Source organism: Cyrtonyx montezumae, unplaced genomic scaffold, assembly GCF_038088225.1.
Source record: "Cyrtonyx montezumae isolate F1298 unplaced genomic scaffold, pur_monq_1.0 scaffold_32, whole genome shotgun sequence".
In the NCBI taxonomy this organism is placed as follows: Eukaryota; Metazoa; Chordata; class Aves; order Galliformes; family Odontophoridae; genus Cyrtonyx; species Cyrtonyx montezumae.
The window spans coordinates 5,281,946-5,306,966 of NW_027072037.1; the positions used below are offsets into that span (position 1 = coordinate 5,281,946).

The 25,021-nt window shown below is 44.6% G+C and overlaps 2 protein-coding genes across 4 annotated transcripts in view; one reads left to right on the plus strand and one right to left on the minus strand.

Moving 5' to 3' along the window:
* LOC136053936 (sodium channel protein type 5 subunit alpha-like) overlaps positions 1 to 25,021 on the plus strand; it is a 562,080-nt gene that overhangs the window by 319,773 nt on the left and 217,286 nt on the right. The gene's annotated exons all lie outside the window — the stretch shown is intronic.
* ACVR2B (activin A receptor type 2B) overlaps positions 1 to 25,021 on the minus strand; it is an 89,302-nt gene that overhangs the window by 10,369 nt on the left and 53,912 nt on the right. Inside the window, exons 2-7 of the mRNA XM_065744939.1 lie at positions 9,469 to 9,676; positions 5,752 to 5,861; positions 4,295 to 4,446; positions 2,741 to 2,884; positions 1,554 to 1,697; positions 558 to 706 (exon numbers count right to left, since the gene is read on the minus strand). Of these exons, the coding sequence (XP_065601011.1) occupies positions 558 to 706; positions 1,554 to 1,697; positions 2,741 to 2,884; positions 4,295 to 4,446; positions 5,752 to 5,861; positions 9,469 to 9,676 (907 nt within the window). The remainder of the gene's footprint in view (positions 1 to 557; positions 707 to 1,553; positions 1,698 to 2,740; positions 2,885 to 4,294; positions 4,447 to 5,751; positions 5,862 to 9,468; positions 9,677 to 25,021) is intronic.

A 25,021-nucleotide genomic window follows, 5' to 3' on the forward strand; every position in this document is an offset into this window, starting at 1 on the left:
ACACTCCATGAATACATACATTGGTTGCCCGAAGAAGTTGTCAGGCTGCCTAAAGAAGCTGTGGATGCCACTCCCTGGAGGCATTCAAGGCCAGGTTGGATGGGGACCTGGGCCCCGATCTGGTAGGTGGCAATCCTGTCCATGGCGTTGGAGATGGAACTGGATGATCTTTAAGGTCCTTTCCAACCAAAGGCACTCTATGATTCTATGATGTGATTTATGAAGCACAGCCCCTTCCAAGGGAGGTTCTGCAGGAACCTTCCCCTTCCCAGCACACATCAAGACAAGAAGTACAGGCAGAGAGAAGCACCCATTCTCAGTGTGCCATAAACCATCACCAGCCACTCTTACTATTTCACAGATAAGATGCTGATTACTTTCTCTTTGCCATTTCAGATGTGGGTAAAAAATATCCTGTCTTAGCACAGGATTTGTAGGGATAAATGGCTTTTCTTTCCCCAAAGCACAATCTCCTTCTCTGTTCAACAGTGCTATTACAAAGAGGGCAAGAACATTTGAACACGACGCTTGAAAAGCATTAATGAAAGAGGCTGTACCTGTGTGCTATAGCAGGTTTGTGTCCTTCACCTTTGCACCATGGGACATCTTCATGGAGGTAAGACAAGCCACGGGCCATGGTTTCTGCAACATGGCAGAGCTCGTTCCAGCTGATGATATTGCCCTTCAGGTAATCAGTGAGAGAGCCCTGCAAAACAGGACATGGTACGTTCTTTAACCACAGCCACTGCTGTGTGACAGATGTGCAGAATCATCGCTTTCATTTAGTTTTCATGAGTGCCTGAGAAATGTGAACCTTCATTTAACAGGCAAAAAACTGTAACTAGTAAATGTTGAAAAAAAAAAAAGGAAAAGAAGAAATGAATGCCAGAAGCATTCATGAGTCCTTGGCCTTTGACAGTTCAGGAAGTATACGGATGTCCAAAAGGAGTCCCAGATCTATTTGTCTGCCTGGGGAGGGTGCTGAAGGAAGGGACAAAATCATCTCAAAAAGAGCAAGTCATACAGGCAAGGAAAGTGAAAATCGTTGCATGCAAGAAGATGTTGCATCATATCAACTGGTGGTGGAAATGATTGACTCAGTAGACCTTGGATTAAACAGAGGGATAATGCTGCTGGCTCAACCCTTGGTTTGTGTCTGTTTGTTTTATTTTAAGTGTTAGTCATGTTTGATAACTAAAGCAATTCAAGAAAGAGGAGGTATGCCCTGAGCTTCAAAAGTAAACACAGAGCCTATCTGCAAGGGCTGGGTTGGGAATGCAATGGCCCCAACCCCCAGCTCTGCCTGGCTCATCTCTACATGTTATGAGATAGCAAGCACTGCATATGTGAGCTGTGTGTGGCCTATGTGCCACCTCCCTCTCCCCAGGTCTCACTTTTCTTAATCTGATGTTTGAGCAGGAAAGCCTTGAAGGCTGAAGGAAGGGCCTCTGCAGAAGGGGAGACCAACTGGGGGAGCTTCTGGGTGAGTACCAGCCTCCAATCACTGTGCTTCATGGCCAGCCACCCCAAATGAACATGCAACGATACGTTACCTTGTCGTGGAACGCTGTGATCAGCCAGAGCTCTGTCTCTAGGTTTGTCCCTCTTTTTTCTGCTGCGATAAATTGCAGAAGGTTTTCATGCTTCATGCCAGGAGTATTGAAAATCTCTCTCTCACTCTGCCAAGATTGCTTATCCTAAAGCAGAGAGAAACACACCATCGAAGATCACACTCCGCTTTAAAGCAAACAGCTCCTTCAGCTCAGTCAGAGCTGCTCATCTCCCTCTCAATACATCCCTCACAATTAGGGTGTGATGCACCCCTTTGAAATGAGCCTATTTTCCTACAGGGTAAATGCTGGAAGAAAAATGGCAGTCATTGTTCCCAATCTCCCTTCTCCAAAATTCTCCTAAAGCTCATGTTTGCGAGGGGTTGGAGGTGGGATCCAAACCCAACCTCACTGAGAAATAAGACTTCTTGAGGTTTTGTAGGAAAGCAGGCAAGCATAAAGCCTGTGCACACAGCACCCAGCTCTGCACTGTAGCTGTAATTGTTACGACTGCAAATCCAATCTAGACTGTATTGAATATTTACTAGTAGGTCACAGCTGGCATGGACAGAAAGATGTGCAAATCTCCTTCAGCAATGGTATGACAACAAATACAGGGAGAAAAAAATTAATGAATGAGGAGACAGCGGAAGAGCACAAAGATGTTTCAGTCATTCCACTTTCATTTCACTTCTGATTGCTGTACTCCTTCTATTTGCAATTCCTAAAGAGTCAAGCCAGGAGCGTTCAAAGGTTTCCTGAAGTGGAAGATGTGAGCTGACAGACACGCTGCAGCACAGTGAGCTTGCACAGCACCGGGGTTGCATCTCTGTAAGCTACAAACTTTGCTAGGTTGGGGTCTGGGTTTACATCCTGCCTGGATAGGACACACAAAGCTGAACATTTGATCTTCTGTGTGAACTTCAAGCACTGCAGTCCGACTTCCAACAACACGGACGTTTGCAGCAATGTTAAAAACCCACAGATTCAAAATGTGCTCGTTTGCCCTTCTTGCAACAACTACTTCAGGAAACATTTGGTAATATCACAGAGAAAAGTACAGGCAAGGTCCTTGAACTCTTTCCTCCAGTCTTTGTAGTGGCAGTGACAACACCTCTGTGGGCACTCAGAGCATCTCAACACTGGCACGGCAGCCCTGTGAGCGAGCACAAAGGTGATGCCCTTCTCACCTGAATTGGGAAGATTTTCACTGCTACATAGTCATTCATCAGCTGAGCCTTCCACACGCAGCCAAAGCGTCCCCTGGCCTTGATCTCCAGGAGCTGCAGAGGTTTTAGGCCAACCAGGGGAGAAGGAGGTGGTGGGCCAGGGTCCTAAACAAGAAAAAAACAGTCACAAGCTGAAGGAGGACCATAAAACAAATCAGGGGAAAGAAGAAGGCAGTGTGTGAGGTGTGAACGATAATAGAATATCTCAAGCTGGGAGGGACCAACAAGGATCACTAAGTCCAGCTCCTGGCTCCACACAGGACAACCTAGAATCCAAACCCTATGTCTGAGAGTGCTCCGTATGTCCCTCAAGGAAGGGAACGAGGTCACCATACTGTTTATTACAAATTACTGACATGCGCTGCTCACAGCGAGGGCAGCACAACATTCCCTATTTTGCTTTGTGGGGTATTTGTATGGAACATACATAACAATCTACGCCTTCAAGTGTCCCTGTGTGTGTCAACCTTCTGCCTGTCATCCTCTGGCAAAACCTGAATTCTCTAGTGTTTTCAAAGTAAGAGCTATTTTAGGCTGTAAAACATTGATGACCCCAAGGCTGCCTCCTGCCAAAAGTAGAAACTTTTTGATCTTTGTGACCCAACAGCAAAATACACTTAAAACCTCTAGCTGCTTTCCAATTCATCAGGAATGCTTCCCATAGCCCTAGCAATGGGTAGTAAACAGGTCTATCAGTGTAATAAAGATAGCATCTGTTTAAACTCCACATTTGAATGGGAGAACAACACAAGTCCTACCTACACCTGGCTATGGAGCTCTCTCCAATCAGATTTGCAAGGCTCACAGTATAGTCCCTAAAGGGCAGAGGAGGAAGGCAGAGGTAGCTGCTGGTCCCCTCTCAAGAGATCACAAGGCTCAGGGCACAGCAAAGCCAGCAAAGACCAGTTCTTGATGGCTTTGGGCTGTGAGGATGACCTTCTGCATGCATTCTCTGATGGCTCATAAAAACTGAGCTTCAGCAGGGAAAACATCTCCACTCACCCCATAAAAGTGGTAGGAGCTTACTTATCTCTACAATTTCCACTCCTCTGCAAAGCCAGCTGAAATTAGGCAATGAGTTTGATGGTTTTGAAGAAAGAGTAACCACCAAGCATGGTTGTGTAATTCACCCCTTTGGAATAATGGAAATTATGATAAGCTGGTAAAAAATCCAAACACATCAGCTTCATAACACTGCCACAGAGCCTTACTGTAGCACTGACTTCAAGAAGATGGAGAAGAATAGTTAGGCCACTTGAAAAGTGTTAAATGTGAAGAAATTTATCCTTGTGAGGTTGGTGAGAGACACTGAGAGAGAGGCTGTGGATGCCCTATCCCCAGTGTTCTCAAGGCCAGGCTGGATGGGGCTTTGGGCAACCTGGTCTCTGTCCATGGCAGGTAGATCATTGTTAACATCCCTTCCACATGACACCACTTCATAATTCTGTGATATAATCCTCCTTGAAGTCCAAACAGAGGGGACCAACTTGGAGAAGCCAGAGCTTTCTTCCTTACCTCATTGATATCGACATGCCCGTAGGGAGGCTTGCGGTGCCGATACATCCAGAAGGCCAAGAGGATGGCCACTGAGAGGACAGCGATGGGCAGCAGGGAGTACACCAGGATGTTCAGCAGGGAGGGCGTTGGTGGTGGTGGTTCATATATGACTGTGAGGAAAGAACAGGGTAAACAAGGGGAAGGACTTCTTAGATGTGCAAACACACCACCAGCTACTCGTTCAAATATAACTAAACACTGCCATTTCTTCTCCTCCAACGTCTATACGGCACAGCGGTATGTCTCATTGCATCCAACAGAATTTATAAGACTCCATCATTTACTCTTTTCACACTGCTATTACAAATGATCCAATGGTTCAAACCATACTCTGCAAACTGAGCTTCGCTCTGACCTTTATTTAAGATGGGCATTTTTTTCAGGATACATAAAGGCATAGAATTTCCTTCTCTTAACCCTTCTGAAGATATTAAGCAAGCACGAAATCCCTCACAGTGCTGCTCTGCCTTGTAGAGTGATTGACAAGATGTCAGTTTTTAGCAAAATGCTGCAGGAGCCACAATCAAATGCAGTATTCCCACAGTAGTTCTTGTTCCAAATTACATCAGTGCAGTTGAGATACAAACAATGGGAATGCTAAATGGAGCCATGTTGCTATGTTGGAGACAGGGAAGGAAAAAATAGCAAGACTTGCCAAATAAAACAAAAAACTGTGAGAGAAAGAATATTTGCTACTAGGTTGCTACGGGTACATTAATAACAGGAGATAATAAAAATCATGTAAACAATTAAGAACCTAACAGGAAAGCCCAGGAAAATCAGATAACAGTCTATGGGGATACCTCAGTATATGCAGGTAGTTGACAGCAAAAGGAACCATTCTAAGGAAAAGATACACCTGCTTTAATAATTTTCACTGAAAGACACATTTGCAGGCCTACGGCAGAAGGAATAATCATTTTTTCTATTAGCTTCAAAAGAAGAACCTGCTATGACTATTTATTTCTTGAAACATATCCAAAAACACCCATTTCCTTTTAATTCCCAGGCCAACAAAATGCTGCATTTTAGCCCATAAAACAAGGTTTGGGTTGTTTGTGAAATGAAAATTATTGGTGTCAGAATGCCTTCATGAGACTGAGTCTTGGTCCACCACGTGTAAGTTACACTGCACTCCTCCTTGCATGCTTGCTTTTGTAAGAGCCCACTGCAAACCAAGGGAACTGAATCCTCTCTGCTGATGCATGAGATGGCGGTACAATACACTTTAACCAGAGAGAAATGACATTAAAAAGCTGTTCTTAAGGAACCCCAGGATATGGGCTTTGCAACCAAATAACCATCGTATCCTGTCAGAGATGTGTTCGTGATCAACATCCAGCAACCCAAAGTCATCACTAATCAGGTCAAGATGAAGACAGCCCCATCAACTCATCATCCATGGCACACCTCACCTTCTGGGCCTGTAACTTCAGGCAAGTGGGTGAATTTCTCATTGCAGTAGTTACCCTCGCAGCAGCAGAAAAACACTTGAGGGTTTTCTTCTGTGGCTACGCACTCCTGCCTGTGTCACATGCAGCAGCAAAAGGAAGAGAAAAAACAACATAATTCAACTCATGTTGTAGAGCAAATGCAGACCTTCCCCCGAACTGTCTTCCCCAAGTCCCCTTGTGCCAGCACAGCTCCACAGGCTCTGCTTGCAAGAAACTTGGCACTGAAATACCCCAGAGAATAGCAAGGACCCTCGAAAAGGCCATAAAGGAAACAAATGCTTCCATATGTACTGAAGGCATTAGATGGCAAGTAATAAATAACAGCAGGCTCCGCTAAGTGAATGAGAAGCAGAAAAGCAATGAAGAGATGCGTCGTTCCCCGAGCTGTGCTGTTCCTGCAGCCTGCACGTACACTGCCGAGGATGAAGGGAATTTAGGCACGCTCTGATGCTGGTGGCATAAAGCACATACGAAGAGGGCTGCATCAAGGCTGCTCTCACAGGCAGCAGCATCCCCAGCTCCCCAACTCTACGCACTACAAGTGTACCAGACACCAGCAGTGCCTCTGACTGATGAAGGTGGGAGGCTGCAAGGCCTTTTCTTTTGTGTTTTTATTTTTTATTTTTTTTTCTGAGTTTAATCTACAGTGTCACCTCCTCCTCCTTTAAAAAAAGTCCTATACCCACACAAAGCCCTGTAAGGAATTCAGGCTGCAGCTCTCCTGTTCCTCATTCACCCGTTGTCCAAGTAGCCCTCTCAGCACTGAGGTTTCCCTCTATACTTCCACACGTCCTCTCTCTCCCACAGATCGATGCAGTGATTTCTGCAGTAATTTCTTTCTGTTTCTTAAACACCTTCTTCCCTTCCCTGCCACTTTCTGCTAGGCTGCCCTCTGCTTTTAGTTATTTTGCTCCCTCCGCAGAGAGCTGTATCAAACTATTTCCTGAAGACCGGCTAAATTATATGCATGACTTCCTTCCTTCAACCACTCGGAGGAAGCAGCAAAACAATCATATGTGTTTGACATTATTACTCATTTATGAACCTGTGCCAAGCCTCCCTTTCTGTGGTATCACTGACATAATGCCACAAGAAGAACTAAAAGGGCTCTCTCTCTGCAATCATCATGCAGGGTCTCTCTCAGGACCTTTTTTTTTTGGGGGGGGGGGAAGAAAAGGAGCTTTAGCTAAAATGGCCCATGCCCCAGCTGGGAAGCACTTGGGGGGCTTGAGGGAGGGCTTTTTCTGCTTCAACTTCAAAGAAGAAAGCAGCTATTTGAGTCATTCAAATGGACAAAGATATTTCAACAAGTTAAGCAGTGCTTCCAGATGCTTTTCCCTGAAATCAGATAACACGCCGTTTGGATTTCACTACCTCAGCACTGGAGCCTTCAATAGCAAAGACATCCTCTGCTAAATCTGTTGGTTAAGAAATCCAGCTAATGAATGAAAACAACCTGCTCCACATCTGCACTTCGTTATCCCTGTCTTTCAGTTGGAGTGCGCTCAGGGCAGCCGTGCAGGTACATATGACATGTTATACTTAGCAAATATTAAAAATGACGCGGTGGGAGAGAATGACACATTTTTCTACAGCAGTAAGTGCACGTTTTGGAGCAGTTCACGTGCTCCTGAAGGGAATGTGAGCACAACCTCTCCCATGCAAATAAACAGGCAGCACACGGTTGATTTTTAAACAGTCTCTTTTCCCTACAGCCTTAAACACTCACACACCACGTTCTCGCTTCCTTAATATAGAGAGTAGAGGAAGGAACCATCACCCTCAGCATCCCAACTGTTGCACTCCTGCATTTGTCACCTTTCTGTGACAAAGATGGAGCAGCCAGCACACCACACCAAGCGCTGCCGATGCGCTGAGCCCAGCAGAACCACAGGAGCACAGGGCAGAGCCGTGCCCTGACAGCTCCAGGAGCATCACCCTAAGAGCTCGGCATCCTGCACAACAGTGCTGTGGACAAAAGTCACCAACACAGCGCTGCTGAGTGCAAAAATCATCTTTTCAGCCGTTCTTACCATCTCGGGATACAACGCTACCTGCATGAAAGACTGAAGAGGGCACTCAAGGGAAAAAAAAACAACAACAACTCAATTTCAACTGCCTTTATTTAATTAAAGCTAACCTTTATTTCAAATGCTGCTTTCAACACTTGCACCGTTTGCTAATTCTCAGAAGATCTTTTCGCTCCGCCCTGAACTGTGACTTGGAAGAATCAGACTGCGGGATAATGGATGCTCAACCCCGCGGCTGCGGAAAGGCTGGTGAGGAGTTTCCAACTTTGCACCATTGTAACGGAGCAACACGTTATGACAAAGAGTAAGAAGCACTACATCCCTGTGCAGAGATACTCAGTGACAATACAAGTGTCACTGCGTATGAGAGCAGGCACTGAAAGGAGAAATCTGTTTACAGTAAACACTTCTGCTTGCAAGTAGGGAACTGGAGTGACCTGTTCTCAGAAGGATCGGCATTAAGATGCCTAATAGGCCAAGAAGGATTGATTTATCAGGAAAGAATAAAAATTACACTACATACAGAGCACAGCCATACAACTGGCAAGGGAATAGGTGTGGTGGGAAAGTAACCCCAGTGCTAATAAGAAGGAAGAGGAGGAACTACTCACAGCTGGGACAAGCCAACAGGCACAAAACCAGGGATGCTGCACAATGACTAAGTGAAACTTCCAGGCTTTGGACAAAGCCGGTCTCAGCTTAAGCACCACGGCTTAAGACTTGATGTTTTAAAACTACTGCAATCAGAATGCGCAGCAGTGACTGATTGACTGGGAAGGATGCTGTGACTGGACAGAGGTGACAGCATCTTATATTGGTGTCACACCAAGGTAAGTCCTTGAACGTTATGTTCTATTCATCCTTACTGATAGGGCTTGGTTTTGTTTGTCGTGTTTGTTGTTTTGTTTTTCTTTTACCCTGAGCCCAGAAGCACCGAGCATTGTCCTTTTGAACCATGAAACTTCAGAGGGACATTTTCTATAGCGTCGTTATTTCCCCTCTGTAGAACTGCATCAAGGGGAATGAGAAAAGACTGGTTTATTCTCCCAGCTACTTAATGAGGCTGGAGCCCTTGCACTACAAAGCTTCCTTCCTTCTCAGCTCACTACAGGCGGCAACACACAAACACATGCTTTGCTTTCACTACCCCACTCTTTCTCCCAGCTCGTCTCTTAACTCAGCTGAAAAACAGCAAAACTTTTTGCAGCATCACAAATGCCAGAACATCTCAACCTCTAAATACCCCCAGATATCTGCACCTTTTTTTTGTTTTTTTTTTGTTTTTTCTAGAGAGCTCCAAATGATTCCAAGTTTTCCTTTGTATCGCCAAATGCTCTTGGAAGAACATATTGCTCTTCATTTGATGGTACAGGACACGTTTTTCAAAGCATGCCAGAATTATCAAAGCTTCTCTAAGGAAAAAAAAAAAAAAGGAAAAACACAACAAAACTAAAACTGCATTTTGCAGCTTTTATTTAGAAAGTAAAGTGACAATTTTGAGAGCTGCATTAGCAACAGAGGTAATTACTGGGGATGAATGGACCAATTGACTTGGACTCGCTTTCTTTTCCTCCATGTAAAAACCACGAGCCTTCGCACTTAGAGGAACAATTAAACCAGCATTCAGATCAACCAGTTAGGCTATTACCTGTCATAACAGTTGAAGTCATCTAGCCAGCAGCCTTTCTTCACCAGCTCGATGGATCCCGAGTTGTTTCTCCAGGAGGCGTAGCAGTGGAGCCGCTTGTCCTTCTCCCCTTCGCAGCGCTCCACACCGCTCTGGTTGGTCTTCTCCAGCTCCCAGTTGGCATTGTAGTAAATGCATTCCCTTGTCTCTGCCTCCCCGTGACCTGGTCCTGGAGCAAAATTCAAAGCCTAAGTACGTTCAAGCAACAGCATTAACAGATCTCAGCAGACACAGCTCCACGTGGCTTGGCTTTGGGTGATGCATGCGTTTGTATTGCTCTCTACCCTGCATAAAATAAGCATCTCACAGATTTAAGCTTCAGCACAGGGTGTTCTCCTTTGCCAGTGAATGTGGAGCAGAGATCAGGTTTGCATCAGTTCACAGCAGGAGCTTGTGGAGAAACCAAGAGCCCATCAGAGATCCACAGGTCTCCCCTGGCCCGCGCTTCAACCACACAATCCTAGTATGGGGGTATAAGGAAACCCATACTTGGTATTTTTTAACCACAGAAATCCTGTTTAGGAATGACAGACTCCCAGTGTGATGCTTGCTGCTTGCTGGGCTGTCACACAATGCAGTTATACACTCCCTTTCCATCACTATTTCAGGAAACACTGGCTAAAAATAAACAGTTTATTATGCAGATAGGATGTAACTGGGAATAGATAATATTCAACCTGCAGATGAGGGCCAGACCAATGCCTACTCCTCACTCAGATCCCATTTCAAGCTTATTTTGTTAGGGTGCTGCTAAATGCTGTGTTTTAAGTTATGATTGACGTGGCAAATGCTTCTTTCTGTCCAAGTGAGATCTTAAACAAAAGCAGCTTGGTTCCCTGAACAACTTTGGCCACCCCTAATGGTCCTCTGGCTGACACAAACCAGGGATTCTCCATAGTCTTTTCCTTGTACCAAAGGACCAAGAAGTTATTCAGGGCCCCCAAGTGAAGGAATTCCTTCATGTCTACCAGACTGCACAGCACAAACACAATTACAGATATTATCAGCTTAAAAAAGGAATCAAACAAGGGAACACTGGTATCTGCATGTGACATATTTTGTCTCAAGCCTCAAAAATTTTCTCTTCATTTGGAAGTACTCTGCTTTGTGGCATTTTGATGACTTATTTAAAATGAGAAGAAGAAGGGAACCAAACACGTGAGTTGGAATAGGGTGCCCAGAAATATCTTGAGGTGTCCTGGAGCCACCTCTCTTTGGGATCACCCAAGGCAAGGCAAGGTCAGACCTGGCCATTACACTGATGGACTGCAGGCACAGAAAATGTAGGTGTCTCAATGGAATGTGTTGACAAGTGGGTAAAAAGCATGAATGGCTCCAGCAGGGTGGCAAAAGAGAAGTGCTGAGCTCCCAGAAGAGCCAGACCTTTGCAAAACACACAACTACTTTACTTGCAGGATAATTACGTAGTACTTTCTTGACTCTGCTTTCTCCAAAGGTATCTGATTTATCTATCTATCACCAATGTAAGCACGCCCACAACACCCAGACAGAGAAGGAAGTGCTGCTCTAAGCTGAAGAGCTGAAGCATGATAACTAAAGGACTTGTTCCAGGTAAACAGGGTGGAAGCCTGACCTGTCTGCACCTCCTGAAGCCGCTACATCTCCAAACTGTTCCCAGAATCAGCTTCCAAGGGACCAGAAGTGTGCAGAGAACCTAGGAGATGGCACTCAAGCTATTGTATGCAGCCCCATCTACTGTACCAGTTTTCTTGTCAATAGGCTGCTAGTAAAGAGCTAGTAAAGATTATGGAATCACAGGACCCTTCAAGTTAGAAAAGGCCTTGAGGATCATCAAGTCCAACCACCAACCTAAGCTACTGAGTCCCACCACTAAACCGTGTCCCTTAGCATCAAGTCCACACACCTCTTAAGTACCTCCACGGATGGTGACTCCAGCTGCACCCTGGGCAGTCCATTCCAATGCCTGACCACCTTCTCCATGACAAAATTCTTCCCGATCCCCAGTCTAAACCTCCCCTGGTGCAACTTGGGACCCTCTCCTCATGTCCTATCACCTGAGGAAAAACAACTCAGCACAAAGCAGAAGTGTGCCCACAAGAACTGCCATCATGGTTTCTGCCCAGGCTGGGGGTGGCGGTCCCAACCTGCTCCTGGTGCCAACACCTGGCCTCGGCAATGGACAGCTCACAGTATGGAGCAAAGACATCAGACTAGAAAGATCTCTTTGCCTTTTGAAGAGGTGTTTGATTCCTCAATAACTCTTTTGCAGGAAGAATGTTTCATCTGCATCGTGGGAGAGACTGGAAGGGAGGAGGGGTAGGAGCAAGTCATAAAGCTGGCTTCAGAAACTGGAAATTATATTCAAAGCACACACGAACAAGAGCTCAATTTCAATAGCACCTGCAGGTTTTATCGGCGCTCGCAAAGCTCCATCTGAGTTTTCCTCTGACTAGTTGCTTACTATAATAAAAACAACCTACCAATATCCCTCAACACGGAACAGTGTCAATATTGACACTCCTTGTTAAAGCCTTGATATTTGTTCTGCTGATACTTACACCATGCTTTGTTAGGGCAGATTAGGGTTTTCTGCTAAATAAGAGTTAAATCGTCAGGAAAGCAAGTTAGCATTATAGTGTATGCATGGGGAGGTGATATCTTTTTATTTATAAAAGAATAAGTAAATATCTTAGCTTCCTTTTAGTACTTAAGGTGGCTTCCAGCTGATCGCTAACACTATCACCTTCTGCTTCATTCCTCAAAGCACATTTTCTAATATCATTTCCATCAGCCCAAACCAAATCCTGCTTCAGCACTAGATGGAAATTTCCTCTCCCTCTTCCAACCAAGTCTCTCAGAAAGGAGAGGATTTAATGAACCATTTGCCTGGGAAGCAGCCCCAAAACTTAATCCTGGCTCAGCTACCTCTGTCTGTAACCTCAAGCAATATTGGGCAGCCTCTGTTTTCTTCACCTGAGATGAGGGCTGATGCAATGCACAAAGCTGCAGGGAGAACTGAGGTTTCCACTGTGCTTTGAAAAGAGAAATTTCAGCCTGCTAAATCCTGAGCACAGCCCAGGCTCCCTTCCCCCAAGACAGTTGTCTTTTCTGGAACAAGTTTCAGTTTAAGAGTAAGATCTGCTTGCAAACACTCAAAAACTCAACTCTGCAAACAGCAACTCAGCCAAGAAAACGGCCTTTCACAGTTTTTTCCCACTATCAAAGTTGAACAAAAGCAAGCACAAAGTTTTGGATGACTAGCACGTCTGTTTTCCTTAACACCACTCCCAAAGATGCTTGCCTTCAGGAGACACTTAAAGAGCCTGTGTGTTTCCTACCCGCTTTGCAATATTTTTAGTGCATCCTTTGGTGAGCATCCCCAGTTTGCTGCGTGCCCAGAGCTGCAGGAAACCCTTCTGCTTGGGCCCAAAATGGTCTTAGAGGGAAACAGTAGAGCACTGCTTGTCTCCTCTTCCCCACACTGGGTCATGGGGACACATGTAAATGCAACAGAGTTCATCTTGGAGCAGAGTGGGTGTCCCTCCATGCATGTTCTCCATGCTCTAATCCCATGACTTGCTCTTTTCAGTAATAAAGTCTCAAGTAGTCTGATTTTTGAGTGATCCTGTGTGGAGCCAGGATCCTTATGGCTCCCTTCCAATCCAGGATATTCTATGATTCTAAATCCTTCTTGATATGAAAGAAGAATTAAGGCTTCCCAAGAGCACCTTTGTTTCTGGCATCCCACAGCAACAAGCAGGAGCTTTAGGGATGCTGCGAAGTGCAGATGATGACATACCACCAAACCAAAACAACACTCAGCCCCTCAACATTACAGTGACAGAGGGTGGCCAACCACCACCCACTTCTTGAACTCTGCCCTGAGAAGCTGTTGTGAGGTTGGTTCCCTTGGGTCCGAGTCTGTTTCAAAGGAGTGCAGCATCCGAGTAAGACCAGCACCCATCGGGGCAAGTAATGATGGGAAGAGGACTGAAGCACTGTGCAACCACTCCTGCACCTGAGAGCTGCAAGCACAGAGGGAGCTCATTAAAAAAGGGTCCTCTTGAACTGCAGGACTCCAGCCTTGGGACCTTGCTGTTGATCCGAGACTCAAACTGTGCTCTCCTAACGTGGAGCTGCCAACAGATCAGCAGGGCTGTGTCATTATCCAACATCTGCTAAATTATAGCCGGGATCCAAGGTAGCAGCTCTGGGTCTAGGTGTTAGCAGTCGCTGAGCTCCTAGCTCATAATTAGATACGCAGGGAATATCTTCCCCATGGCTGAAGGCTGCTATAAATCTCAGCTCTTTATCTCTGCCTGTCCCCTTTTTAAAAACTAAAATGAAAGTATATACGAGAAGATGGGATGTGTCAAAATAGTGTGCATAAACACGGAGTGATTTCCCAGACAGCCTGCTTGCCTAAACTGTCAAAACCACCGGGCTTCGTACACAAAACTGTGTACGCAACTGAAGTTATTTGCAAACACTTGGTTATGTCCCTATATAGCTATTTGTACATGTAATTTTATAATATAAAATGACAGAGATTGTACACTGAATTGGGGTAATTGCCCTCTAATTTGGAGGGTAATTGCACGCGGCAATTAAGCAACTGCAGATGCATTCTTGCATGTGTGATTATGAAAGTCGGGCCCTTTGTTTGAGGTTTGGTTTTGTTTTCAAGAACTATCCCTCAAACCACAGCAGCGTTGGGATGGGCGGGTGAAGGAAAAGTGGCTGGTGCTCACCTGGCCAAGCAGCTCCCACCGACCACACGCCTGCAGGGATGCTCAGCCCCCACACTCCCCCACAGCTGCACTTTTGCTCATCATTCTGTGGGGGAGACAAGGATAGAAACACACGCAGAGCACACTGGGAGTCATTGTGTGTGAAAAAGCCAATAAAAAGGGGCTGCTGCCCTCAGCTCTTCCCACCCCATTGGCCCAAAAGTTACATGCAAGACTGCAGCTTAAAGAAATTCAAGTTGTTGTTGATAGCATTTCAGATCACAAAACTGAGCCAGAGGAAGGCTCGCAACTGGGAAAGTTTGGGTAACATTGCTCTAGAGAGACCACCCAGTTGCGTCTCTGCAGAGCCTATAACGAATCCACAATTAGTACGTGTTGCTCCAGCGCTTATTCCCTGAGCACAATGATTTCATTCCTGCTGTACTTAAATAATAAGCCTAAATACGTTTTTAGGCAAGGCATCAAACCAGCGATGACATCTGTGGTTAAGTACATAACTGCACACGAGGATTTAAGAACTCACTGCTTATATCCCTGGCTCTTTCACAAAGCTTTGAAGCAGCAAAGACCCATGAACCAGAAATGAGCTGCTCTGGCTAAAACTTCACTGCACCTTTGGGCTGGCAGCCCATCCACACGGACGTGGACACTCAGGCACAAACCCCAGGCTCACCCCTTCTGGCCACATGGGTGTGGGAGATCCTCTGGGGCAGAAAAGTGCATCCCCTTGGCCAACGAAATATCCTGATTAGAAAAAAAGAAATCAACTTTTTCAACATGTTTTGGTTCTTGAGCCCGATCAGGTAAAACCAGCCCATGAAGCACTGAGAACATCACGCCAAGGGAGGATATTACTTTGAATTCTGTTTTCTGTCAATAGATTTGGCATATCCCATGATAAAAGAGCTTGGAGTTTTCTAGTCAATCAATGGTTGTTAATCTATTATCTCAGCATCTATTGCCATGGTAACCTGCAATGATGCCATTGACAACCAGTCTCAAAAGGACAGGAGGCTTTAAGTCATTTTCTTTTAAAATTAAAAAAGGAACTTTAATATTAAGAAATACATCCTCCCTGCTCACCAGGGATGACAACTCAGGGCTTCTATATTCACACCATGACTCACACTTCACAGCTTCCACGGACATCTGTGTAGCAATCCCCTTCCATATATCTCTTTTTTAACTTGGGCTTAAGTTGGTTAAAAGATAACAAGGAAATTATTTGAAAGAATTAGGTCTTTACTGCAATTTTTCCCCAAAATTGCTAGCATTGTGAAACACAGGGAGGTGGTGGAGTCACGGACCCTGGAAGTGTTCAATGAGCATTTAGGGGTTGTGTTGAGGGACATGGTTTAGTGAGAACTGTTGGTGATAGGCGGACAGTTGGACTGGATGATCTTGTAGGTCTTTTCCAACCTTGGTGATTCTACGTTTCTATGATAGGGATCATGCTTTGAGAGTCATTACCACCAACTTGGGGAAAGGGTGCAGTAAAGATTTAATTCTTCTGAATAGTTTCCCTGGTACTTTAGGTTGAACACTGTGGATAGAAAAAAGATCCACAGAAGGACACACAGAGTCCCAGCTCCATACAAGCCCACAGCACCAGACAGGTTTCCACACAGGGATGGAACTGAGTGAGATGAGCTCACTCAGACACAAAGCGTGCATGCACACATGTGCAGACGATGAAATTAATCTCTTGGCCCAAAGGGGAGGATTGCTCAGGAAAAGGTTTTGTCAATCATTTCTCTGGTCAGGCAGAGGGATCCAAGGAAGTTTGGCCAGGCCAGAGGTGGGGCTGGCAGGCAGCAGGACAGAAACGTTGCCAACAGTTAATCAACTTTTGGAAGCTGAGCATTTTTTTTTCACTTAGATTTTTTTTTTCAACTCAGATGGTCATTCTTACATTTTATCTAAAGGATATTTTAGTTAGCCATTAGAAAAATCCTATTTTGTATCATTTCGGTTAAGGACAAAGCCAAAATGTAATTAGATTTCTCCCTTTGCGTGGCTAACTGTATTTGTCTCCCCCCAAATGTTTTAGTTCTTTAATAAAGCCATCAAGGAAATCAATCAGAAGCATTTAATGCCATGGTGCTTCTGCAGTTCATGTTTAAATGGACTCTGGGTCACAAACGAGGCAATTTGGGCAGCAGTGCTCAAATCAGATTAGTAATAATACACAAAAAAATGTCCTTTAAAAAATAAATATACATACACACACATGTATATATATATACAGACATGGACGCAGTGCTCTGTTATGCCCAAGATGATAAAAACAAGTCACAGAATCACTTGAGTTGGAAGGGACCCTTAGATGGCCAGGAGGGCCGACTCCCCTGCAGTGAACAAGGACACCTACAGCTCTGTCATGAAAATGAAACCAGCCACAATCAACACAAAGTTATGCACCAAAACTGGCCCCAAGTCACTGTTGGGCATGATCAGGAGTGGAGCCGCTCATCCCCATCGTGCAACCACCTCAAAGCAATTGCGCGTGCAGGATCCTCACCACAAATCCTACCCGAAGAATACTGACAGCTCCTACACTGACCCCACTCAACACCTCCTTGCTTCCTCTGTACAACTGCACCAGTGAAATGCTTTGCTCCCTATAGGATTTCCATAAAGGTTAGTCCATTTTTTCCTTCCAGATCATGAGATTTTGAACAAGCACATTGTTTTTTGGGTATTTTTCTCCCCCTAAATTTGTACATTTATAAAAGCATTAAGCAGCCCATTTAGTTGGCTCTGGATAGTGACAACTACTCTCTGGCATGAAAAAGGACTCTCATGGGGTATACACTGTGCAAATAACCTACAAAGAACATTGTCTCAGCCCTCAAACTTTCCAGCCTAAGTGAGAAAATATTAGACTTTCAGTGACAAGATAAAGATATTTCCAACTATAGCCCTGGAAAGATTTTGGCCAGATGCACAAATCACTAAATAAAATATGCAGTAAGTTCTGAAATGACATTTAAAACATAATCATTTGTTCTCTTCTATGTTCCTGGGGAGACTGCATAAGCACGGGAGAAGGAAGTGAAATCCTGTATGTTCGTAAATATCTTCTCCCCACACAGTGAAGTTTTGAAAAGCTTTCAAAGCAAGCCCTACTCAGGCCATTTCCTTCAAGGAAATGAGGATATGGGAGCATCTCCTTGTGGCGCACAGAGACATCAGGAGCAGCAATAAACACAAACAACACAAACCTTTCCAAGCTATTTCACACGTACCTGCTCCATCCCACAATCTTCTTCCTCATCACAGAATCACAGAATATGCTGAGTTGGAAGGGACCCATAAAGACTGTTGAGTACAACTCCTGGCTCCACACAGAACTACCCAAAAATAAGACCAAACATCCGAGACTGCAGAAATGTCCTTTCAGAGGTACTTAGTTCTAAGGTCTCAACCAGACCAGGGTTGATGTGTCTAAAGCACCTCATACACCTAAAATAATGGCAAAACAGCATACCCACTAAGAATTTGGGTACCCAAACAGCAGCACCTCGATTCATAATGTACATGTGGCCCTCTGAGATTTATCAGCAGGGACATTTCAAATATGCTTTAAAATGTGCTGAGTCTACTAAGATTGGGCCCCAAGTGCTTTTCTATTGATTCTGCTTGACATTTCCAAATACCACAATTCCAAATTTAATTCACTGGTAATTGGAAAAACTGTAATGCATGTAAATGGACAAGATGATGTTGGAAGTCCAAAAGGTCAGGCATTAGGAAAGCATGCCCCCAAGAACTAAATGATGTTTGTTTGTCTTCTCGTCACCCTCTTCCACTTGAATAATCAAAAGCTTGGAGTTGGGCAGTTTTCTCAGCAGGATGGAAGAAAAAAAGAAAATAAAACAGTACAATCTTTCCTAAGCCATCAGGACAGGGTTCAAAGTCACTGTTTTAAACTCCATCATCAACCAAAATCCGAACGCATTGTAGAGATGACTCACTTTATTAGCAGTTTACATGAGTGAGTGGTGAATTCATGAAAGAATTAATCTCAGAACTCAGTCACTCGAAGATTCTTTTTAGGGTGGTGAGGCACTGACACTGCTGCCCAGAGAGATTGTGGATGCCCCATCCCTAGAGCCATTCAAGGCCAGATTCAGGCCCTGGGCAGCCTGATCTGAAGGGGGGCAGCTCTGCCCACTGCAAGAGGGTTGGAAATGAACGATCTTTAAGATTCCTTCCACCTAAGCCATTCTATGATTCTATGATTTATCAAGAAATCAGATTTCTAAGGTTACCTTCCTGCTGCTCCTTGGCTTTACAGGTGTTTAGCTTCTCCTTACCAGCCAGGTGAAGGGAGGGGAATAGCAGAATAAAAGTCTTACCAGATCTCTCCCTTTCCGGTGCATAAGGTCCAGCCTCAATTCTACTCTGATGACTAACTCTGGTAGGCTGATCTCACCTGGATTCTCTACTTTATTCTCAAGACAAACTCCAACTTCTCTTTCAGAAAAAAAGATAAAGAAATGCTGCAGGATCACACAGAGGATCTTTATGTAGAGCCATGGGTCAAAGCTAAGCCCACAGCACCCTTCATCCTGCTTGGATTTACATGGTCACAGCTTTAATGGGTAATTAAGCTCTTTGGGGCAAAGAGCATTCTCATATTATAAGACATATAGTACAATGAAATTCCAGTACTCATATTTCTGCTCTAGAGCTTTAGGTGCTGGCCCAACCTGCAACTACCAAAGCGTGAGCAACCACCAGTGCTCCGATGACCTGCTACACATTAGCTCAAAGGGTAAGAACACGACACAAGCACTAGCTCGATTTATAACTGGTATTACAAGGATGAAGGCCAAGCAGTACATTACCACATCCCAATCAGAATTTCCTCAGCTCAGCCCACAGCACTATGTATGAAAACACTTGAGAAGTCCTTGAAGCAAGCAATATCTTTTACATTACTTCCTAGGTGTTCACATCATTCAAGTTTTGCAAAATAAAGTAAATAAGTAAACCTGAAGCAAAACAAATAAACAGAACATAAATGCACTGTCTTTTGAAAGTCTCATTCCCAAAGTATTTCAAGAGTTAACAGGCTTCAACTGAAGAATAAGGAGGCTGAGCCTAGTGAGAAAGAAAAGGGAGGCAGGAAGAAAAGCACACACTAGCCTTAAGCCCACCAAAAGGAAGTAAAGACATTCCTAAAATTCTTCACAGGATGAGAAGCCAGTTGTCAGCTGAATCAGAAGTCCAATTCTCCAGTCTTTATGCTCCTAATGGCAAATCCCACATGAGCAGTTTCAAAAGCCTCTTTTACAATGGAGTATCTCCCGAGTGACTACAGCACATCGAGGACTTGTCTTGTGTTTACAGAAATGCACCTTTCTCCTTTGTGTCTATTAAAAAAAGCAACCATCAAATGACCCGAGGAAGGAATGTAGCACAATCCAATAGCATCATGCAATTTCCACTGATTGTTTCTGTTACAATAATGAAAGGCACAGAAGAAATGGCTGGATAAGTGCAGTGATTCTCTAAAGACAAGTTAGAGATGCTGAAGAGTTATTATGTAAAGAAAAAAAAATTAAATCACCTTATTAGTTTTTATCTTGATCACACTCACTCACCACCATTTGGATTGTACCCTGAGATAAATATATTTCTGAGTAGAGTTGTCCCAGAGAGCTGAAACTGCCTGTTCCAGAAGCAGAAACCAATAAAATAACTGTGTACTCTTGGACAGATATTCTCCCTCCCACCTTCCAAGTTGTTTTACAGCATTTTGAAGCCATAAGAAAGACTGAAATGCTTTGGATCACAGTGCACACATGGCATGGAAGCAGAAGCATTTACCTTCCATCTGCGTCCAAGCTTTCTGGATGATGTGAGCTCTACAGCTCCACCCTGGAAACTGGAGATGTCTCCCCCAGTTTGCCCCTTCCCAAGGTGACTAAGCTCTAATATTACATTAAATGACAATGCAGCAATGCACTCACAGATGATTTCCAAAGCACAGGTAGGTTTGGGAGCCTCCATGATCCCCATCTCTGGAGCTGCTCCTGTGTATTCAGACGATGACACATGAGAGAAATGGAGGTTGTCTTGTCTGGACACTGCGAGTATTTTGAATGGTTTAGCACTGGAAATGCACTGAGCACCCAAGTGGTGCAGATATCTGGGTCTCTGGGAGGAAAACAACAAAATATGGTTGGCAGTCTTGATTGGAGAACTGGTGATAAGGTTTGGAGAGGTGATAAGAAGTGATTGGAGAAGTGATAAGGTTTCATGCTACCGGTGATTCATCTTAGGCTGTTTTACTGGCATTGTTCTACTGTCTGGTTCCACCACGAAGCATCAGCTGCCCTAAACCATCTTCCTGACATGCCATGCCTTGGTCTACCTGTCTATCAACAGGCATCAATCTGTGAAGCACTACAGAAGACACGGCTCAATTTCCAAACTACCATTTAACACACAAATCTTCCCTCTGTTAAACCGAATAGTCAGTGGAGAGACCTTTCCCAGTATCAGAGAGTAGGTCACATCTCGACGAGGCAAACTATGTCAAAACTTGAAGGTATCTGACGTTTCTTTGCCTTTCAATTCTCCAGAATTCAATATGAGGGCAACCAAGGACCAGCTCCTCCTTGTTGAAACTATCCAGCAAAAATCATTCAAATACTGCCTCCAGAAAATGAAAGAGGTTCACATTAGGGTGCAGCCCAGCCCTTTCCTTTCTCCTCAAAAGCATCATCAGCAAAATGCAATCATCACTCATTGATTTTTCATGAATGGGAAAGGTGCCTGCAGGAACAGGTACACACAGCTCTGGCAGCCACATGTTAGGCGACAGAACTCCAACCCTGAACATCTCACTGCCTCCCCGAGCTCATACACACCCAGGGACACAGACGTGCAAGATGCACCCACTTCTCTAATACAAACACACCGTATGAGACATTGCTGTGCACTCACTGGGAGAAGAAATGGAAGATGCAACATGAATGAATTCAGTTTTCTCTAAATAAAATAAAACATTCCAAGGAAACGTCGAAAGTTTCCCTGCAACAACAGCCAGTTGAGCAATAAAAACAGTCCGTTACTAGGTTTGAACATACAGCTTTTCAGCCAATTTTTGTGAACTTTGGTAATGTGTTGCAGCTACCCGAGAAGAGCAAACAAAGCGTTAAGATAACTTTTCAGAGGGTGCAGGACTGTGCATCTGCTTCACATGGACAAGTAGGTGAATGTATCCGCCCCAAGCAAGCAGCTCCAGGCACTGTGGCATATGGAATGCTCAGCACCTTTCCATATCTTTCATTTTAAGGTCAGAGGGAAGATAGCACCATGGGAGAGTTTCAGCCCATTGACACATGTGGACATTTCCCATGGGTACCTATCACCCTTCAAATGTTTCAATATAAATGCTCTAGTACAGATTTATGCTATTTAATACAAAACAATCTATTCTTACAGCTATCGTAGGCATTCACGTGAGTCCAAAGATGTGCACTGATTGCAATGCTGAATAAAGACTGGAGAATAATCTTCCTTACCCATCTCCTCTGTCTCAGTGTTAGGTCTTACTTTGCAAGAGTGAAGCAACCACCAAAGCTGCAGCAAAAGTTGGTGGGATTCAGGTTCAAAACAGATTAGGAGAAGATGGATCCTCAGGAAAAGGGAAGGTGATGTGGTGAATGCCTTCCTAGAGGACGCACTGCTGTAGGTTTACACAAGCTCAAGAGAACACTGGACAAACTTACAGCAAAGATGGGGACAGGCCACTGGGCTGGGTGGGTTTTTGTTCTGGTCCATTCCAGCCAACGTTATGTTTGGCACTACTCAGTTCCCAAACTGGACAACACCGGTTGCTGAGGTAAAGACACGAGCTGCCTTACAGAGTTTGTACCCTTCAGACCAAGGCTTGGAGCAACTTCTCAACGGGCAGAGCTTTTGCATGGGATTTGGAACTGTTCTTAACTACTTTTAATTAACTACTTTTAATGTTTTATGTGGCAAGGATGCTCCTTTAAAGAGGAAAGTATGCAATAGTCATCAACAACAATGCAATATGCATTAACAACACATTGTAAATGACCTTTACATTGAAGCTGAGGAAGCGGTCTGTGCTCACCTGTCTGCATCCTGAAAGAAGATGTAGGCCAAGAGTTGGTCAAGTTGTTGGCCAACAGTTTGAAAGGGAGTAAAGATGCTTATGGAGGGTAGCCAGCCTCAGCTGTCTTAAAAAGGTGCCTGATTTCTTGAGGGGGATTAAAAAAGCTTAAAACATCTCAAATTGTATAGTCTCCCTCCCACTTTTTCCAGTGGGATGAGGACACATTAGTTGTGCTGATATAAGCCACACATTTAGTGAAAATTTAACTCCTGTCCCTGTGCCACTGTTTTGTTGGAAGGAGATAAATAAGATCTTTCTTCCTAGAAGAGGACTAGTCCCATCTTTAAGCTATAGCCTCGGGCAGGCATGGATGCAGGTAGGAAGCAGAGCTGCATGCACAGGTGTGAGAAGCAGCAAGAAGACACACACAAAGTCCAGGCAGCAGAATTCCTCGTGAAGTAAAAATAACATGTCCATCCGTTTACACTGTACAATCACCATTTCAAAAGAAAAAAAGTGTTAGGAAATGTTTTTGAAGACAGCCAGGAACGTTTTGCAAAGATCGCTGACTCAAGCCCTCAATCTGGCTGTGTAGCTGATGACTGGAAAACAGCCCTGGCCATGTTTATTCTTTAGACAAAGTCCAGCTAAAAATGCATCCAGGCTTAAATAATCTGTGTAACAATGACCTCAGAACCCCAAATACAACATTGCATTATATGCAGGTTTCCCAACAGCACAAGGCATTGTCAGGGCTAATCCCCAGCTTTCCCCTTTTGACGTACACTCTGCCAATACAGCGTTCTCTCTGCACCATCAGGGCTGCTTTTGGATGTAATACACTATTCCAATTCCATTTGCATTTCAATATGGCCCCAAGGGCTTCACGTACATCTGGTCCTCACTGTGTCAGTCTCTTCCAAAGATGCTATCGCTGGAACAGGGTGAGACAAAGGATCCTCTGCATATCGTGCAGCCCCGAGCACCATCGAGCACAAACTCCTGCATCTGAACCTCTGAGCTCCCCTTGCAGCTCTGCCCCAGCGCTGCTTTACAAAGGGCAGCAAATGTCCTTATCCCGGTGTCACGAGTGAGGAGATCAGGAGGAGGAGGCGCAGCTCCAAGCCCAACGTTACGCATCGGATCAGGAATGAGCCAGTAGGAACATCTGACTCGGCAATGTCAGAAGATCCCAAACTTTCCATGCAATTCCGTCAGCGAAAGCTTAACTTAAGACACTTTAACATAGCTTGGGAAGTACAGCTGTCGCCCACAGATTTCTGGCTTTATATCCATCCCTCGCTATAACTGCCCTTGCATCACCCCATGAATGTGGTGAGCATCATCTCTGCTGGGAGAGAACTCCATGCGTTTGAGAGGAATTTTGCAGGGGCTCAGCAACATAGAATGCAATGTTGTTATCTCTCCATCTTTAAAATAAATAGATAATACTCAATGCAAGGACACATATCAAAGAGCACAGGATGCAGTGCAATGACTCATGCAACCGGCAAAGTATAAAATTGGCTGCATGCATGCCCGCATAGGGCATTCTGCAGCTCTTCCTATAATTAGTCCTTCACATGCTAGAGGGGAAAGTAACAAATTCAAAGAGGTTCCACTTCCCAATTATTCACATATTTCCAAATCAAATGGTTGTCTGTCAGAGAGCAACATGCCATTGCCCTAGGATATCAAAATGCAAACTGAAAAGTCTCTCCAGGAACAGGATTTGCTTTCATTACATTTATATCACCTAATTCATTTTAAGATTATATATAATTAGTCTCTCTTTCCATTCCTTCTCCCCTCCCCCTCCATAATTCAGTATCTCTCCTAAGCAATTTCAGAACATACCACACATGCCAATGGCTCTTCTAAATCTCCTGCCTTTCAAACCATCTGAAGGTTTTTTTTTTTTAGCATTTTCTTTTTCCTTTAAATCCTCAGACCTTCCAGGTATGTACTACGCTGTGAGCTTTTACTTATTTGTTTAAGCACACACTTCTGAGGAGCTTCTGCCTTCACTTCTCATTTGCCTGAGATCATGAACTGCCCTCTGTAACATTTCAAAGCTGGTTCTCATCACCCTTGGACCAGCACACTGCCTACACCTGAATCTCTTCACTTTCATTTCAAATCCTCCCCAGCTGAGCAGCTGCAGCTTTACATACAGAAACACAGCCCCAAACTCTTTGTAATGCTGTATGCACGTATGCCCACGGTGGCTTTAGCAAGGAAGCACATACCTGCAGCCAAACCGTACACCTGGGAGCTCACAAGAGTTACGGGGAAGCATGATTCCATTGCTCTCCCAGGTGCAGATGAGATCTGTCCTCCTCAAACAGAGTTTCTCCTTTCCACCTTGCATGGGGCGAGCTGCTAGCAGAGGGAAGGTGCCCCAGCCAGCTGGTCAAGGCATAGTGCATGTTAAACTGAGCAAGTAAACCTGCTGCAGAGTTTGACACAAGATCAGAGGCACCCAACCATCCAGGATGGAAAGGGCCTTCAAGATGACCGAGTCCAACCATCGCTGGGCCTACCTGATCCCATCGCTAAACCTTGTCCCTTAGCTCCGTGTTCACACATCTCCTAAACCCCTTCAAGGTTCAGACAAAGCCATTATGCCTGGATCTCTTCAAAGCTGACAAATATGTCACTGCAGCATCACTGCCAACAA